A 17,621-nucleotide genomic window follows, 5' to 3' on the forward strand; every position below is an offset into this window, starting at 1 on the left:
ATTATGTTTTAGCTCAGTGTTAATCACTTCACTGAAGCTACTGACTTTTGGTGACACATCATGACAGTAAATTGTGTTTTCAGTAGCCACTTAGTGTTGTAGCTGATGCCTCCCTCATCCTGTCCAAGTAAATCAACAACTTAATCCTCTGTCTCTCTCACCTTCATCCTTTGGTCTCAAAGGAATCTCTAGACTGTGTAAAACCAAACAGGAATTTAATAACCAAAACTTAATAAATTGTGTTAACAGCAGCAGATTTTGGAAAATTAGCTCACAAAACAGTCAACAAAAGTAAGCAAAATGCCCCAAAAAAAACATCATATTAATGTTATCTAAGCTGGCAGTAATGTTGGTCACTAGCTAACTGCCTGGACGTCATTAGCTTGTTCACGACTCAGCTGACGAAACGTTAGTGTAGTGTTACTGATCCTACTTTGAGGACAAACTTTTTCTGAAGGAGACCATCTTCTGTTGAGTTGAAAACAGTCAGCTGATGACATCATCAGCTTTCTCAGTACTTTGACTGGTTGGAACTGTTGTGCCAGAGTTTCACACATCTTTTGAATTTTACACCACAAAACTCAATCAGTTGAAGACTCACGCATGTGCAAGTACAGGAAGCACACACAGATGAGTGTGAGGAGTCACATGTACACATGCACATGCAGGGGTATGAGATTGCAGGGATAGAACAATGCAGGGATAGGAAATTTAGGTCTAAAAGCTATCCGACAAGCTACGAAACATGGGAAATAGCCTGGGCCCTGGGTTGAGATGTTCAGCGGTCCAAAACTTAGCCTATGCCAGCGGTTACAGAAAATAACATTCAATCTTTTCTATTTTCCTCAGCGGTTGGTATAGCACCCATTGATACTCACTATATAACTACAAAGTCTAGAAACTCAAAGAATCTCAGACTCCAGACCTCTACAGGTATTTAGGCCTGCTAGATAAGGTATCTCAGCAAGGTAATACTGCAGGTTAACAGTTAACAGTTATTGTAACCACAATAGACATACAATTAATAAAACTATATTCCTATTAGGTAATCCTAAAAAAACAAAAAAAACAAAAAAAAAACAGATCAATCAAGCAAGATAATGGTCAAGAATACCACATAGCATACCTGAAATAGATATGGCTACATGCAGAGCATGGGAGGTCTGAAGATAGCACTCAAAGACCATATCTTTGTGTTTCCCTTAAATATCCGTCCAGAACAAAGCCCTTTGTATTTACAGGTTAACTGGAAATTGGCACTCTTTCTGCTTGGGAACCTTTTGGTCATCATGGTGCATATCTAAAGACGATAACAGCAGGAAGGGGAGTGTCTGTCCAGAGCAGGGACATTTCTCCCAGAGTTCAGAAATATCACATATAAATTGTCTCTAGCATTTCTTCACTTAGACTTTTACCCTTCTTGCACTGAGACCATTAAAATGATATCAAACATGAACACATTTTCATCTCATAATACACAAGATACATTTCAAATCCAACATTTAATGAAGTCCCAGGAGGTGTTAAAGGTCCTTCACAGGGTGACAAGTGACCATGTGGCCAGGACCAGCTGTGGGGGTTCAGAGATAATTGGGGCACCCCATAAAATAGCTTTATAAAACATTTGAATTTAAACTAAACTCAGTTTTTCTTTTATTGCAGGCCAACACAATGCACCTTCCCAGGTGGTTGCCAGGGGCGTGTCTGTTGTTGCTATACATTACAGATGTCTGGACAGCAACCTTCAAGCTGGCTCTGATTGGTCCATGGTCTTGTGATCCCATGTTTTCCCGGGCATTGCCAACTGCTGCGGCCAACCTGGCGTTGTCACGATTACGGAGTGACAGCAGTCTGAGCAGAGGATACCGTTACGACATTAAACTTTTGGAGGAGGACTGCTCCATTTCCAAAGGTTTGTTAACCAATCTGTTAAGGAGTCAAGCAGTTAACTAAAAAATAAATTAAAATTAATTTAGAAAAATATTTTAAGTCTCAAATTCTCTAATTAAAACTGAAATGTTTGATATTACTAAATGCTTTAAGTTTTTAGTTTTAATTCAGCTGTGAACCGCTTTCTTCTTACTTTCTGACATTATTTTAGCTCTGACAGAACTTGGGGACATGGAGGGTTATGGCCACGCCTACATTGGACCCTTTAATCCTGCACTCTGTCACGCTGCTTCCTTATTGGCTCAGCATTGGGAGGTGGGGCTTGCTTCTCCAGGCTGCCTGGATGCTGATTGGCCAAACTTGCCTCCCATCACAACACCCAGCAGAGTCCTGTTCACCGTTCTCAGGTTCTTCCGCTGGGCACATGTTGCCGTGATCTCAGGTGAGTGGGAGTGACATCACGATATGGGGATGTCATAGTACAGGGTGTGATGTCACAGTTGAGGTTGTGGTGTCAAAGTAGAGGGTGTGATGTCACAGTACAAGGTGTGGTCTAATGTGAATTTCAGGATATTTCATAACTTCATGCTGTTGTTGTTTTTTTTTTTAATAATTTGCTTTGACATCAATGTTACTAAAAGTGATTATTTCCCAGTTATAATGAAGCTCGTTTATTCCGTCTCTACTACTTTTCATCTTTATTTTGTTACAGAAAATAAAAGTTCTTCAGAAATTATTAGAGTGAAGACAGAAGTAAGAATAACTAATCACATAAACAGCTGTTTAGACATCAAAGGCAAAATGTTAATAAAATAATATGATTTGTGATAATAACACTTTAAAATGATTGATCTTCTCACTCTCACTCTTCCTGTTTGGTCATCAGCTCCAACCGACCTATGGGAAAGCACCGGACAGGAAGTGGCCTCAGCGCTCAGAGCTCTGGGCCTGCCAATTGGTCCAGTGGTTACCATGGCAACAAGGAATAAGGGCGGACCTCGAGAGGCACTCAGAGTGATCAAAGAGGCTGACAAGGTCAAAGGTCAGAGCTGAAAGATGAAATATTCATATTCATACTTAAAATAAAAATAACTATTGCATTTATTATTAATATTATGAGAAGCATCTGAATCTGCAGTGAGAGATTAAACACTTTGTGAGTGACCATCATAGTCGAGATTAATAGTCTAAACATGATGGGAACCAAAATTGCATGAAATGTTTGAAGTTAGTCACCAGCTGCAAACCAGCATCAATCTGTTCCAGTCATTTGAAAACTGAGAGATGAACTGCTTTTCTTTTTTGTTTCAGTGGTGATCATGTGCATGAGCTCGATCCTGATTGGTGGAGAGGATCAGAGAGAGCTCTTATTGGCTGCTTTGGACATGGGGATGGTCTCCCATGGTTACGTGTTTATTCCATACGATGCCCTGCTGTACGCCATGCCCTACCAGGTAACCGATCACTTCAGTCCCAGATCAATGACCAAATTGATACGTTATGACAGGGAAGCATCACTATCCTAAATAAACATGAGCAAATATAATAACTAAACTCACTAAATTTCCATTGTCATTTCTACCCCTTGTATTAAAGTTATTTATTTATGTTATGGTGTTACTTCTTCATCTTGAGAGATGTTTACATTCAGAAACCTTTTTTTTAAAGTAGCTGTCTGTCTCTGCTTCCTTTCTGCTCGTCCTCAGCTTGTTCTGCAGTGCAGAAGTCACTGATGATGTAGTATTACTCCTGTACTCCTTACAACAGTAAGTCTACGAGCTGTAAGGAGTACAGTAGTAAAGCTAACTGGCTAGTCTACCTAGCATGTCCTGTTTTATTGTATACACACAGTTAATGTGATTTCAGTTAATGTGATATTACAATGTTTAGAGAATGTGTTGGTCTCATCTCACAGCCGTTAAAGGCTTTTGGTTAATGCTATCAATAAGCATGAAGTGCATGCAGACTAGAGGAAACAATGCAAGCATTACCAGTCGAAGCTTTCATTTTGGGTGTATGCGTATACTATGTAGTTGTACTTACTTAAGATCAGTATCATTATTAGTGTTTGATTGGAAGCGGAGCAGTTTTATTTTATTTCACAATGAACGTCATTAGTATTTTCTCTGTCTTCCTCCTTTTTGGCATTTTACGCCATGTGCGCAAAGACTATGGGAGCAGATTTGGTCCCCCATCATGGTTACGTTCTGATGATAACTTAAGTTTATATACAAATACACAGTATAACTACACTTTATACAAAGATAAAACTAGACTATGTATATAATAATAATAGCAATACTAATAGGAAATATAATAGCTATATTTCCATATACAGTTGTCTGTATTTATATTATTTTATTTTTCTATTTTATTTTATCTCTGTCTTCTACTTTTAGCTAAGAGTTTTTTCTTATCTTATGATTTATCTTATTACTATACCTGTTAGCAAATAGTTGTTGTTTGTGGTTGTTTTGCAAACTGCCCTGTGTGCTGCTTCCTTGCTTTATAAGTTTCCCGAGGGAGTCATCCCAAAGGGACCAATAAAGTGAAGTCTAACTCTAAGTCTAAGTCAATATATGACAGTAGTCTGTGTACTAATATTTAACTATAAATTGTATACAAATATATTTCATATTTGAATATATAACTATAGATGGCATACAAATTTATGACTGGATCCTCTAGACAAATATTTAACTATATTAAAACATAATATCAATATATTTTGTTCCATTTTTTACAGGAAATGAAAAACTGAATTTTCCAGCAGATAATCTTTAGATAATCATCTTTATTATTCCTATTTATTACTGAAGCTGTTTAGACAAATTTGATTTGACCTGTAAATTTTCTGAATTACACATTTAAGAACTTTAATGCTCAAAGTCTTTGAATGTTTGGCCTGAAACAGGGAGAACTCTTTCTGAATAAACTTCAATAGAAGCTGAATTTTTTTCTCTCTCCTCTGTCCAATCAGGACACAGTATTCTCTCAGCTGACCAACAGCACACAGCTTCGTCACGCCTACAGCTCCGTTCTGACTGTTACCATGGCGTCTGACCAGAGTTTCTATGAAGCTTTTCGTCAGGCTCAAATCAACCGAGAGATCCGGTCTGCTGTAGCTGCAACTCAGGTAAATAAACAACAAATTCAGAACAAACACACAACAATCAACAAATAAAGATAAAAGAAAACATCCAGTTTTATCTGTTGATCTCAGAAGTATTAATCTAGAAATCGTTAAATTAACTGTGTTAATATGTAAATTATTGACATTAACAAATAATAAAACATGATGATATGTATTTACCCTTATGATAATGATGCATATTAATTTCGTCCTGATTTTTGTTTAAAGGTGTCTCCAGTCTTTGGGACCATCTTTAACATGGTGTACTTCGTTGCTAAGGCGGTGGAAGAGCGTCGTCAGGCAGGAGGCAGGCGCTGGGTGACAGGTGATCAGCTCATCCAAACAGACGGAGGCTTTGATTTCCAGGGCTTCAATCAGGTCAGAAACATTTTAACATCTTACTAAAAGACTAAATTTGAAAGATTTATCTAGTGGAGGCTCACTGCATGGAGGTTAGCTGAAACTAGTCATAATGAAAGATAATGGAAGAATTAAGGTTAAATTAAAACCTAAGTTCACTGGAAACTCAATCAAAGCTGGTGCAAATGTCAGCAGAGTAAGACGTCAAACACTGAACAGCTTTGTCAGACCCTAACTTTGCTGATTTAAGAAACTATTTATCTGCTGCATGAAAAGACAAATATGCCTTCATCCTTGTCTTTCATACAGAGATGTGTGTCAGACTGTGACTCTGCCTCCTGATCTCAGCTCTGGGTTGTCATGGTTTTAGTTCATTAAGAAACTCAGTTAGATTCTTAAATTTGAGAGCTGCTCCATCCAAAGTGGGATGAGGGCTGTCTCTCCTAATGAGACCAGGTCTTCCCCAGAAGGTGTGCCAGTTATCGATCAAGCCCACATTGTTTGCTGGACACCTTGACAACCAGCGATTGAATGATAATGATGACATGCAGCTAAACATGTCATCACTGGTCAGATTGGGTAGGGGTCCAGAGAAAACTATGAAGTCCGACATAGTCTCTGCAAATGTTCACACTGATTCAACATTAACTTTAGTGACCTCCAGCCGGTGCATTCGGGTGTCATTTGGTTTCCATGGTGCGCAGCTGCATTTCAAGTTTGCTAGGCTTCACTTTCAGTGCTGCAAATGAGCTACATTTATTACATGTATCAATCTCACTAAAGGAGGCAGAGGAATAACTAAACACGTGAGACACTGAGCAGGAGAGGGAGACAGAGAAGCCATCACTAATCAATAAACTAAGCTAGCTTGCAGAAATTAAAGCACCTAAAATGACAGATTATCAAGAAAGTCTCCAAAACAGGAACTGTTATTGCTATTATTGGTTAAGAACAAGTTCCGGCTTCTTCTCAATCAGCTGACACCTGAATACCACCACACTCAGTCTTTAATCTAACAAGCAAAATGATGTTGATGTCAACTCTAGTTTCATCAGCTGCTGTTGTTGTCATGCTGTTTTTGTTTTTCTCAGGTGTTGTATGGAGGGAAAGCTGGGCACGGCCTGCAGGCCAGGTACGTGGTGTTGGACAGTGATGGCGACCGACTGGTGCCAACACACTCGCTCGCTCCAACGCACACCTATGGGACAGTTGGAGGCTTGAGGCCGCTGAGTCGGTCCTTCATCTTTCCTGGAGGAAAACCCCCCATCGCCAGCTTCTGTTGGTTCAGTCCAGAGGAGGCCTGCAGTGGGGGTGGGAATTTTGTATAACAGAGATTCTATCAGCTGTATCTGTGAGGGGGTATTCAGGTGCTACTGACTAAAGGTCTGAGCTCTGTTGAGCGCCCCTACTTTCCATCCTGACGTGCTAATTTTCATTTATCCAGGAATGTTAGCATCGCTTTTATCTGATGTTAAATTCTTTTATTTTCTGTGTTTATCTGCAGGTTTGGGCGTGGCGACAATGTTCTTTCTCTTCCTGTTGATCTGCCTGCTGATTGGAGCTTTTACCTACTGCATCAGGTGAACATAGAACTCATTTCCTGAGGCTCAATTTAGCATACTACTCAGTGAATCTGTACTTGACAAAAACTAGCCATTTAAATTATTTATTGATAAAATGTAACTTTAATATTACTCATAATACTACAACTACTACTGCTACTGCTATTAATAATGATTATTAAAATTTGTGTCAACAGGAAGCATAGAAAAGCAGCAAACATCTCCAAACTCATCCTGACTCTTGATGACATTGTCTTCATTGACACTCAAGTCAGCAGGAAGGTTAGAATCTGTTTATTTTACTCAAGTAGCCCATGGAGCCACGGCATCAAGTTCCTTTCCATACACCCACTTGTTCAGAAAAATGAACACTTGAACAAACATCAACATGATAAGAACTACCTAAAATGACAGAAACCATCCATCCATCCATTTTCTATACCGCTTATCCGTCAGAGTCGTGGGGGAGCTGGAGCCTATCCCAGCTGTCTACGGGCGAGAGGCGGGGTTCACCCTGGACTGGTCGCCAGTCAATCGCAGGGCCAACACACAAAGACAGACAACCACACACACACACTCACACCTAGGGGCAATTTAGAGCAGCCAATTAACCTAATGTGCATGTTTTTGGTATTGTGGGAGGAAGCCGGAGTACCCGGAGAAAACCCACGCAGGCACAGGGAGAACATGCAAACTCCACATAGAAGGGCCCAGACCGGGATTCGAACCTGGAACCCTCTTGCTATGAGGCAACAGTGCTAACCACTGCACCACCGTGCCGCCCGACAGAAACCATTTTTGGAAAAAATTAATTTGACATGTACTTTGACTTTTTAGTTTTGCACCATTTCCCTCCCAGACCCAGTACAAAATGACTTAATCAACTAGTCAGAGCAATTACAAATGAGGTGATAAACTTGGCCAATCAAAAGTTTCTTCTGTTTTATTGCAGTCTAAGTGATGAGCTTTTGTTGTTATTCTTTTACTGCTGTTGTTGATATTCTTGTTTATTCAGTTGTTTTTGTTTTTGTAGAAACTGAACGATGAGTCAATCATGAGGAGTCTTCTGGAAATTAAAACTCCTTTTCGCTCTATTGCTCGAAGTTATATCCTGACGACCCCTGAAAGCTCCAACATAGGAATACTGGAGGTACAGGTTTACTTGAACCTGTTTGTGTTTTACTGCTTGTGTCTGTTTTCCAGTTTGTGTCCTCATCTGTTTACCTGTACATGTCTGTATCTCTGACTTCCTGATTCTGCAATTTGTTTGGCTGAACTGTAACCAGGGCGACTGGGTTTGGCTGAAGAAGATTCCTGTTGGAAATACAATAACAGCTGTCAATCAAAAGACCCAGAATCTATTCAGCCAGGTACATTCTGAATACACAATAGATACTAGATCTCTAACATAGCAACACAATAAATTATAGCTTATATTTTCCATCTGTCTTGTCCAGTTGAGGGAAATGCGACACGAGAACCTGAACTTGTACTTGGGTCTGTTTTTGGACTCTGGGATCTTTGCTCTGGTGGTTGAGCACTGTCCTCGAGGCAGTCTGGCTGACCTGATTGCTGACAGCAACATGAGGCTGGACTGGATGTTCAAATCGTCTCTGCTCATGGACCTCATCAAGGTGCTTCTGAGATTGTGTTGCTGCCACAATACTACTATTATTACTACTACTGCTGCTAGTGCGGGTACTAATACTGTTCTCATCTAGTAAACCAGCTTGCACTTCAACAGTTTTTGAGTGGAACTACCAGAATCTCATTCATCCATTCATCCCTTAAAAAGAAATGAAAGCAAAGCTCTATGTTTCATTTGTACAATATGTTACTTTTTATTCGCTGACTCTCACTGGTGGTTTAAAATCTCTACAGTTTTTCTCAGTTGCTTTGGCTTATTTCTTTAAACAGAATTAACATCCTCAAAGCTTTAAGGTGTATTTGTCCAAACAGCTTATATACACAACACCACAACGCCGGATAGATTTTGACAGTATATTGGACTGTTGTGAATGTGATGACCGAGACCCTGGTTACTGGCGATTCTGTTTTGCGATACGTGAAGCCGACACCAGCGACCATAGTCAATGCATCCTGGGGGCCAGAGCGGGCGACATAGAGGGCAATTTAAAGCTGCTGGCGAGAGATAAGAGTAAATACAGTAAGATTATAATTCACGTTGGCACTAATGACACCCGGCTACGCCAGTCGGAGGCCTCCAAACCTAACATGGAGTTGGTGTGTAATTTGGCAAAAACCATGTTGGACTCCGTAGAGTTCTCTGGTCCCCTCCCGAATCTGACCAGTGATGATATGTTTAGCCGCATGTCATTGCTCTGTCGCTGGCTGTCACGGTGGTGTCCAGAAAACAACGTGTCCTTTATAGATAACTTTCTGGGGAAAACCTGGCCTTCAGACAGACAGCATTCATCCCACCTGCTTGCTCAGGGGTTCAGGTTCTGGGTTTTTGTAAAGCACCTAGAGATAATTTTGATTGTATAAGGCAGCGATTCCCAACCGGTGTGCCGTGGCACATAGCTGTGCCGTGGCAGTTGTCGGTTGTGCGGGGGGGGGGCGGGGGTATCCGGCTTCCCTTGGCGCTCTGGGTGGGTCGCCATGCGGTTGCCATGCGGCTCAAAAAAAGGTTGGGAAACGCTGGTAAAGTGCTATATAAATAAAATTGGAAAATTGAACTGAACAATGGCAGAAGTCATATGTGTTTAGGAGAGTAGCCTACAAATCAACGTAATGTAATCGGCTCTACTCAGCAATACATAATTAATTTGTACTGGTGAAAATTGCAGATGTTTGCACTTTGAATGGTGCTAACCATTTGTGATTAGCTTAAAATAATAAAAAAATTAAATCTGTTGTGAATGAGTGGTTTGGAGGTTTGCACAAAATATTTATTATAATTTAAGAGCTGTGCAAAAGCAACAATGAGAAACTAATGATAACAACCAGCTTTCTGTGTGTTTCAGGGAATGAAGTATCTTCACCTTCGAGGTCTGAGTCACGGACGCCTCAAGTCCACAAACTGTTTAGTCGATGGACGCTTTGTTCTGAAAGTCACAGACTATGGACTTCCCATGATCCTTCACTCTCAGAGCCTCAGCGTTCCCGAAGACCCACACGGTAAAACTTGTCAAACAAAACAACAATCAAACAAAAAAAAATCTTGGTCATCATTCTGAAAACTAAAACATAAAACTGAAGGTTTGATTCCGAAGTGGACAAAAATTTTAACAGGGAACAAAACTCATCGCATCGCATTTATGAACAAGCTGTCTGTCTGTCTGCCCAACCTGTGGGTCTGTCTGTCTACCTGTCTGTCAACCTGTCTGTTCCCCTCTCTATATATCTGTCTAACGCTACATGTGTCTCTCTGTACCTCACTGTCTGTCTCTCAGAGCTGTTGTGGACGTCTCCCGAGCTTTTAAGGAATCCGGTTCGAGGAGGCTCATTTGCTGGAGACGTCTTCAGTTTCTCCATCATCATACAGGAAGTGATCTCACGAACACTACCATACGCCATGATGGACATGCCCGCCCATGGTGTGTACCTGTTTCTGTCTCCCAGAGATAAAGTATCTGAAGCATCCCCCTCCTTTTTTGGACCGCCTGTCTGTTTGACCACCTGTCTATGTACCTGTCTGTCTCTCAGAGATAGTGGAGCGTCTGAAGCATCCCCCTCCTCTCTGCAGACCATTGGTTTCAGTGGATGAAGCTCCTGCTGAGTGTCTCAGTCTGATGAATGAATGCTGGAATGAAGATCCGAGTAAGAGGCCGAGCTTCGATGACATTTTCAAACAGGTGAGATGTGCTACTTGCCGCCATCTTCTGTACGTTTGTAACGATTATGTTTAAAATGCTGACTTTCCATTCAGTTTTAAGGCAGGGAACATGTGAACAATTCAAACATGCTTTTACAGATTCGTCCTGGGAAGAGCTGACCTCTGCTTTTGTTTGCAGTTTCGGGGTATTAACAGAGGGAAGAGGGCAAACATCATTGACTCCATGTTGCGGATGTTGGAGCAATACAGTTCAAACCTGGAGGATCTGATTAGAGAGCGAACAGACGAACTGGAGGTTGAGAGAAACAAGACTGAGAAGCTGGTCGGACAGCTCCTGCCCAAGTACGACTCTCATTTAAGACTGAAATAATGAAGTATAAGATTGGAGCAGTAGTGTTGGGGATGGTGGCTGCTAGTAGAACCTCCTCAGCACCTTCACCTTCATGTCCCATGATTGTACTTCTGTATCACATCTGTAATGTAACCTGCTCCAAAAAGACAGACTGAACATGTTTTCATCAGACACACTCAGCAGAGCTACAGTTTTATTTAAAAAAAGCTGTGTTAAACAGGAGCCATTTCCTTCTTTCCTTCTCCTCCTGGTGTGAAGGAGGATGAAGAAAACCTTCTGTGTGCTCCACATTATCTTAATTCCTCATTTAGGATGACATTTTAATCCTTCTGATACTCCAAGGTCTGCTCTGTAACAGGCATGGACATTGACTGGTAGACAGCCAGACAGGCATGGACATTCAGTAGGACAAAGACTAAATCTTCCTCAGGGGAAGCTGGAGACTTGATGAGATGCAAAGATCCTGCAGGACTTAGCATAGAATCCAAACTCAGTCTTAACTGAGTGAAACGTGAACACATGGACAGGTTATCATTTAGTGTCACTTCCACTTCCTTGAGACATCACTGTCTTTGACCTGTAAATAAATGTTTATAAATGCTTTTGAAAACTAGAGCAAAAAATGATTTCTGTATATCAGCTTTTTTTATTGGCAGTATATATATTTTGACATACACTGAAATTTTCCTCTGCATTTAACCCATCCTTGGTTGAACACACATGCAACACCCAGCAAGTTTCATGTAGTGAGCACCCACACACAGGAGCTGTGGGCTGCCCCTGTCAGGTTCCTGGGTAGTAAATTGGGGGCCAAGTGCCTTGCTTAAGAGCACATCTAAAGGGGGGGGCATTTTTCTTATTAATAACTCCACCACACCCAAATTTTCCTCCCAGTCCTTTGGGGGGAATCAAACCGGTCACAAACCGCCTCTCCAACCTCTAGGCCATGGCTGCCCCACAAGCTGCTAATTCTGTAGAGACTATTTGTCTGTTTGACTATTTGCCTGGATAATCAGGCTCAAAATGTCTCTTGAGGTAAAAGCAGTTTTTTTAAACATCTGATAAAGCTTTTTTTTTTTAAAGCTTTAAATTCTAATAAATGTGTGGTTGTGTGTGCGTGTTTCAGGTCTGTGGCTCAGGCCCTGAAGAAAGGCAAGCCGGTCCAACCTGAACATTATTCAGAGTGCACTCTTTACTTCAGTGATATTGTTGGATTTACGACCATCTCAGCTCTCAGTGAACCCATTGAGGTACAGATTGTTCAAACACATACTGAGGATCTGTTTCCACCACTGTTCCACTAAAACTTTGTATTTGTGCAGGTAGTCGACCTGCTGAATGACCTCTACACCATGTTTGATGCCATCATTGCTACTCATGATGTTTACAAGGTAGGAACCATAAAGCCTCAAGAATGCTTTAACTTTTTCTTATAGCTGTGAGTTTGTCCACATGAAACCAGTTAAGTAGAAACCAGAAAACTCGTGTGTGTCTGTCTCTCCCAACACCTGTCTGTCTCACTTCTCAGCTGTCTGTTGGTTGTGATGCAGTTTTGTTAGCTGAAGGAAGAGAAGAAGACAGGATTTATCCATCTCTCTGTATCTCACGTTGCTCAGTTGTTTCTGGATGGATGTTGCTATTCAAAGACTTTTTGTGTGGAAAGAAACTGTCTTCATGTTAAAACATTAAATTTAGATGGCTTCATGTTGACACAGTCAAAGTTTCTAACTCATTGGATGTCTAGTTTTACAGAACTTCAATAATTTGAATAAATAATAGAACACAATAATTTGTTCATCAGGTTTCTCTTGTCTGTTTTGTGTGTGTTTTGTGCAGGTAGAAACCATTGGAGATGCTTACATGGTGGCTTCAGGTGTTCCCAACAGAAATGGAACTCGACATGCAGCTGAAGTAGCCAACATGTCTCTGGATATTTTGCATTCAATAGCAGCTTTTAAGATCAAACACATGCCTGAGATTAAAGTCAAAATACGCATTGGACTTCATTCAGGTACACACAAAGTTCAACTCAGCGTCAACTCAGTGTACTTCATCACCTCACATCTACTTTAATAATCTCTGTTTGCCATTACTGATATGCACTAAACAGCTAAACATCGAGTAAACAACAGCTGTTCACAAACCAGACAAACATAAATTGCACATTTTTGCTCATATTCAGACACAGCCTGTTCTTGGAAGCCTGTAAATTTGTGAACTGAACAGGCTGAACCTTCTAAGAGTCCCCCTCTCAGGCAACCAATCACTTTAGCTGTTATCAGGCTGAATGAAAGGTTTCTCTTTTTGAGATGAGCTGTATCATCAAGTTTGTATTTCCCATGATTGAACCTGTCTCTGTCCCTCCATCCTCAGGTGCGGTGGTAGCAGGTGTTGTTGGCCTTACGATGCCCAGGTACTGTCTGTTTGGAGACACTGTGACCACAGCCTCCCACATGGAAGCGACTGGACTGCGTATGTAGAAAACAAAATCATTCATTCTGCAGAAAACTGTCTAATCCATGCTGAGTATTTCCTTTACAATGGTGTTTGAATGGTATCTGAATCAAGATCATTACCTAAATAATAATCCATAATCAGTCTGTATTTGCAATCTCCAGCCTACAGGATCCACATCAGTCTGAGCACAGTGAAGCTCCTGACCAGTCTCAAACTGGGATACCACATAGACACCAGAAAGGCACAGGTACATCCAACTGCTCAGACATTTTAGGTCCAGATGCAGTACAAGGTTTTATTCTCGCATTTTTGAAAATCAACAGCCTGGACACAGTGTGGAAGCAGAATGGAAGCCAGTGACAATGATAGGATTGTTTGCTTAAAAATTTTTACTTACTTTTTATTTACTTGAAATGAAAATGAAAATCTTTTACTTATCATTCAGTCTGAGTCCTTCAAACTCAACATTGACTAAATGATGTTGGATGCCTTAACTGAGAAAGGTATTTATGTGCAAGCATTCTTTTCATCATAGCACTGCACTGGAAAAGGCTGAAGACCAGCTTCTCCATGCATCTGCCTTGTTTCTATCACAGCTGGAGCCAGTAAACATCCTTAACTAATGCAAAGTCATTTGACCCAGGGGTCCATGCTGATCATTCCTTTTCAAACCAGAGACAAAAGTCAGATTTTAGTGGTTGTTTTTTTTTTTTTAACTTTTCTAACCTGCTGAAGTACTTGGAACAGTGGAAAGGAGAAAACACAAGAGAATACTGTGTGTTGTAGCCACATCCATAAAAGAATCAATGTGTGGTACTTCTCCAGATCCTTAGTACAGTGAAATGTCACTAAATGTTTTAATAGGTGAAGGGCACGATGGACACGTATTGGCTGATAGGTCGAGATGGTTTTGATAAACCTCTTCCTGTACCTCCAGACCTCACCGGCGGGTAAGAACACACAAACATGTCAAACACATGTTGAGAATCGTTAGTGAAACTGGATAGAGATGATACAAATGTCAAAGTGGTCTTCTGTTTGTTTGTTTATTTTTTCAGAGCTTTGTTTGTTTGTTTGTCTCTCTCTCTAACTTGTTTCTCTCTCAGGGCCAGTAACCATGGCATCAGTCTGGATGAGATTCCAGTTGAAAGAAGACAAAAGTTTCTAGACAGACAGAAGAAGATAAAGAAATAATGCCAACACTCACTCTCTCTCACACATACAAACACACACACACACACACACACACATACACACACACTACCTCGATGACTGGACCGTGCTTTAAAGGACATTTTATCACCTTGTGAGAAATTTTCAGCCAAAATTTGTGAACTGAAAATGGAATTCTGAACTGTACACTCTGAGTGAACAATGGTTTCTTCTTCCTGTCTGTAACTGGATGACATTCAGCTCTGATTGGTCACTGACAACCCTTCATCATATTGATTTTGAACCAGTCAATTTTTGTGCCTCACGAGTCTGTGATCCATCATACAGTAATAACATCTGTTATTCTTATAAAGTAAATGTAAATATACACATTACTAATGGTGTTAGTAAGGCTTCTGATGCTTCCTGTGTGACTGTTATTCTTTAGCATTGTGTGAGAGACTAAATAAATGATTGAATGAGTAGATGAAGTGAATGAATGAAAGTAAATCTTTATTCAGGCTCTGCTGTCATATCCTTCTCTCACCTTTCAACATTGTGTTCTACTGAAGCTGCAGTGATCAGTTTCAGATAATCAGTAATCAGTTGTGTGGCTGTACCTTATGTTGCTGATGGGTCAGTTTTTCAGTCAGTTGACAATATGCTAGTCGTTGCATTTGTTTAACTTTTCTTGTCTTAAGTGAGAATATGTCCCAAATCTCTTCAGTTGTGTATTTGTATCACTAGAGACAAACAGACTATGAACAAGTTTTTAATATTTAAATATACACATAAAATTTTTAGATTGTTCCATTTTATCTATCCTTTCATATTTCAAGATTGGTCTCAAAGTCTGAAGAATTGGTCTAAAGAATTTCCCTTTGGGGATAAATAAAAGAATTCTGATTCTGATTCAATGTTCAGCTTGGAATTTTTCTGTGATGCGCCTGAAGGTACCTCACACTTTGAACTGCAGTTCCGATGGATTATATCTGTGGAGATTCTCAGTCATCCAGGTCATATTCACTCAAAGAGTTAAAGCAAGGCATCTGGACTGTGAAGATGGGCTGGATGAAGAACTGATGAAGCTGCTTGGATTAGCAGCGAAACGTCTTCAAGCCTATCTTCACAGTCCAGATGCCTTGCTTTAACTCTTTGAGTTCTGATGGATTGTGTTCATCAATGTTGACTGAGCCATACATTAAAATCTATAAAGGAGATAGGAGCTTTACTTCATAGCGATTGTTATTCGATGGAATCAAGTGTAAAGCAGTGGGGATGCTGTGTAAAGAAGTAAATAAAAGAAGGCAAATACACAGAATGCAATGATTTTCAGATCCTTTTATCTATATACATGTAAACAGTTCATAAACTGATAAACTTTTCGTTTTTTATTTTAAAAATCATTATGAATTTTATTACTGCTACATATCTCAAATTGGAACAGGGTTAAATACACACTCTACATAGAGCAAACTGACACAAGACTATACATACTGCACAGAACTTTACATTGTGTACAAGGACTGTGCAGACTATACACACAGCACAGAGACTACACAAATCTGTACATACTGTACAAAGACTATAGACGCAACAATGAGGAGGTGGTGCTGGAGATGTTGCTGCCGATCTGGACTTTTTGAGGTCTCTCAGAAAGTCCAGGATCCAGTTGCAGAGGTATGTGTTTAGGCTGAGCTGGCTCAGCTTTTCAACCAGGTGATGAGGGATAAAGGACTGAAACTGCCTCCTAGAGGAGACAGTTGGTGCACAGTCCATCCCCTGGATGCGGCCGTCACTCCGGTCCCAAAAGGGCTGGCGAAATCGGTTACGCCGACCTCCTCGGCGCACCTCCGTCCAACCCTCATCCAGAAAGTCCCCCATCATTGGGGTTGTTTGTCTTGTTTTTAAACCTTGTTATAGCTTTGGTATTCTAATAAAATAATATGTATGTTTTTAAATAAAGTTATGAATGAAGTTATTTATTTATTTATTAATTTATTTTTTTAAGAAAACCAATGAAATAAAAATAGATGAAATATAAAAATGTTTTTTTAGTTTTTTTTTAAAATTTTTTATCAATGAAACAAAAATAAAAATGAAACAACTTCTGGGTTTATTTAAAAGAACTGTGCCCTACAGCAACGTTTCGACCTGCCCTGGGTCTTCTTCAGGCCTAGGCACAGTGAAAACAACTAAACTTTCTGTAAGAAAAAGAGCTGGTCAATAGTAATGTGTCTCCCTCGCAAGTCTGAAAGAAATGAGCTATTTAACTCTCAGGCTTTTATACCCTCCCTTTTCTGTTAGATTCGTCTTTTTTTGTTTTTGTTCGTCTTTTTGTATGATGTTCACCTTTTACTAAATATAAACCCCTAAATGGCAAATATGCTTCAATTATGATTTCAGTAGTGTTTCTTAAAATTACCAATGAATTTACCCCAATTTATATTATAATTTATTCTACTCTTTATACATATAGATCTACATAACCACATACACACATATACATACACATTTGACATATATACGTATACATGTAGCCACATCTCCACATACCTAAACATTATTTATTAATAAATTAATTAATTTATTTATTTATGTAATTTTCACTTATTTATTCTTTTATATTTATTTATTAGGGTTAGAGATGGTTTTAGGGGTTAGGGGTTAGGGTTAGGGGTTAGGAGGAAAGGGTTTTGCCCGTGCCCCAAAAGGGACGGGAGGTGCACGGTCCTTCCCCTGGCCGGGGCCGCCACCCCAATTGTGGTTCCGCTGGCGCTCCTGCCGTAGGGACCACGGTCCAACCTTCATCAGCATAACCCATTGTGGGTTATGTAAACGTTTTTAACTTATCTATGAACTTATTTATTCACTATTTATTATTTATTTGTGCGTGCAATGTCACCTTTGTTATTT

General features: G+C 40.1%; 1 protein-coding gene across 1 annotated transcript; it reads left to right on the forward strand.

Annotated features, from left to right (window-relative positions):
* The first annotated feature begins 1,224 nt into the window (after positions 1-1,224).
* LOC124054668 (retinal guanylyl cyclase 2-like) lies at positions 1,225-15,617 on the forward strand. Its single transcript, XM_046380934.1, has 23 exons — positions 1,225-1,912; positions 2,102-2,332; positions 2,777-2,932; positions 3,202-3,344; positions 4,871-5,026; positions 5,252-5,401; positions 6,475-6,694; positions 6,888-6,963; positions 7,143-7,227; positions 7,979-8,095; positions 8,232-8,315; positions 8,403-8,579; positions 9,933-10,086; positions 10,362-10,505; positions 10,615-10,763; positions 10,923-11,086; positions 12,223-12,346; positions 12,419-12,487; positions 12,933-13,107; positions 13,470-13,568; positions 13,715-13,800; positions 14,418-14,503; positions 14,660-15,617. The coding sequence occupies exons 1-23, from the start codon at positions 1,672-1,674 to the stop codon at positions 14,745-14,747; spliced, it is 3,174 nt and encodes a 1,057-aa protein (XP_046236890.1). The 5' UTR covers positions 1,225-1,671; the 3' UTR covers positions 14,748-15,617.
* Positions 15,618-17,621: the final 2,004 nt, after the last annotated feature.

This window comes from Scatophagus argus, chromosome 23, assembly GCF_020382885.2.
Source record: "Scatophagus argus isolate fScaArg1 chromosome 23, fScaArg1.pri, whole genome shotgun sequence".
Lineage (NCBI taxonomy): Eukaryota > Metazoa > Chordata > Actinopteri > Scatophagidae > Scatophagus > Scatophagus argus.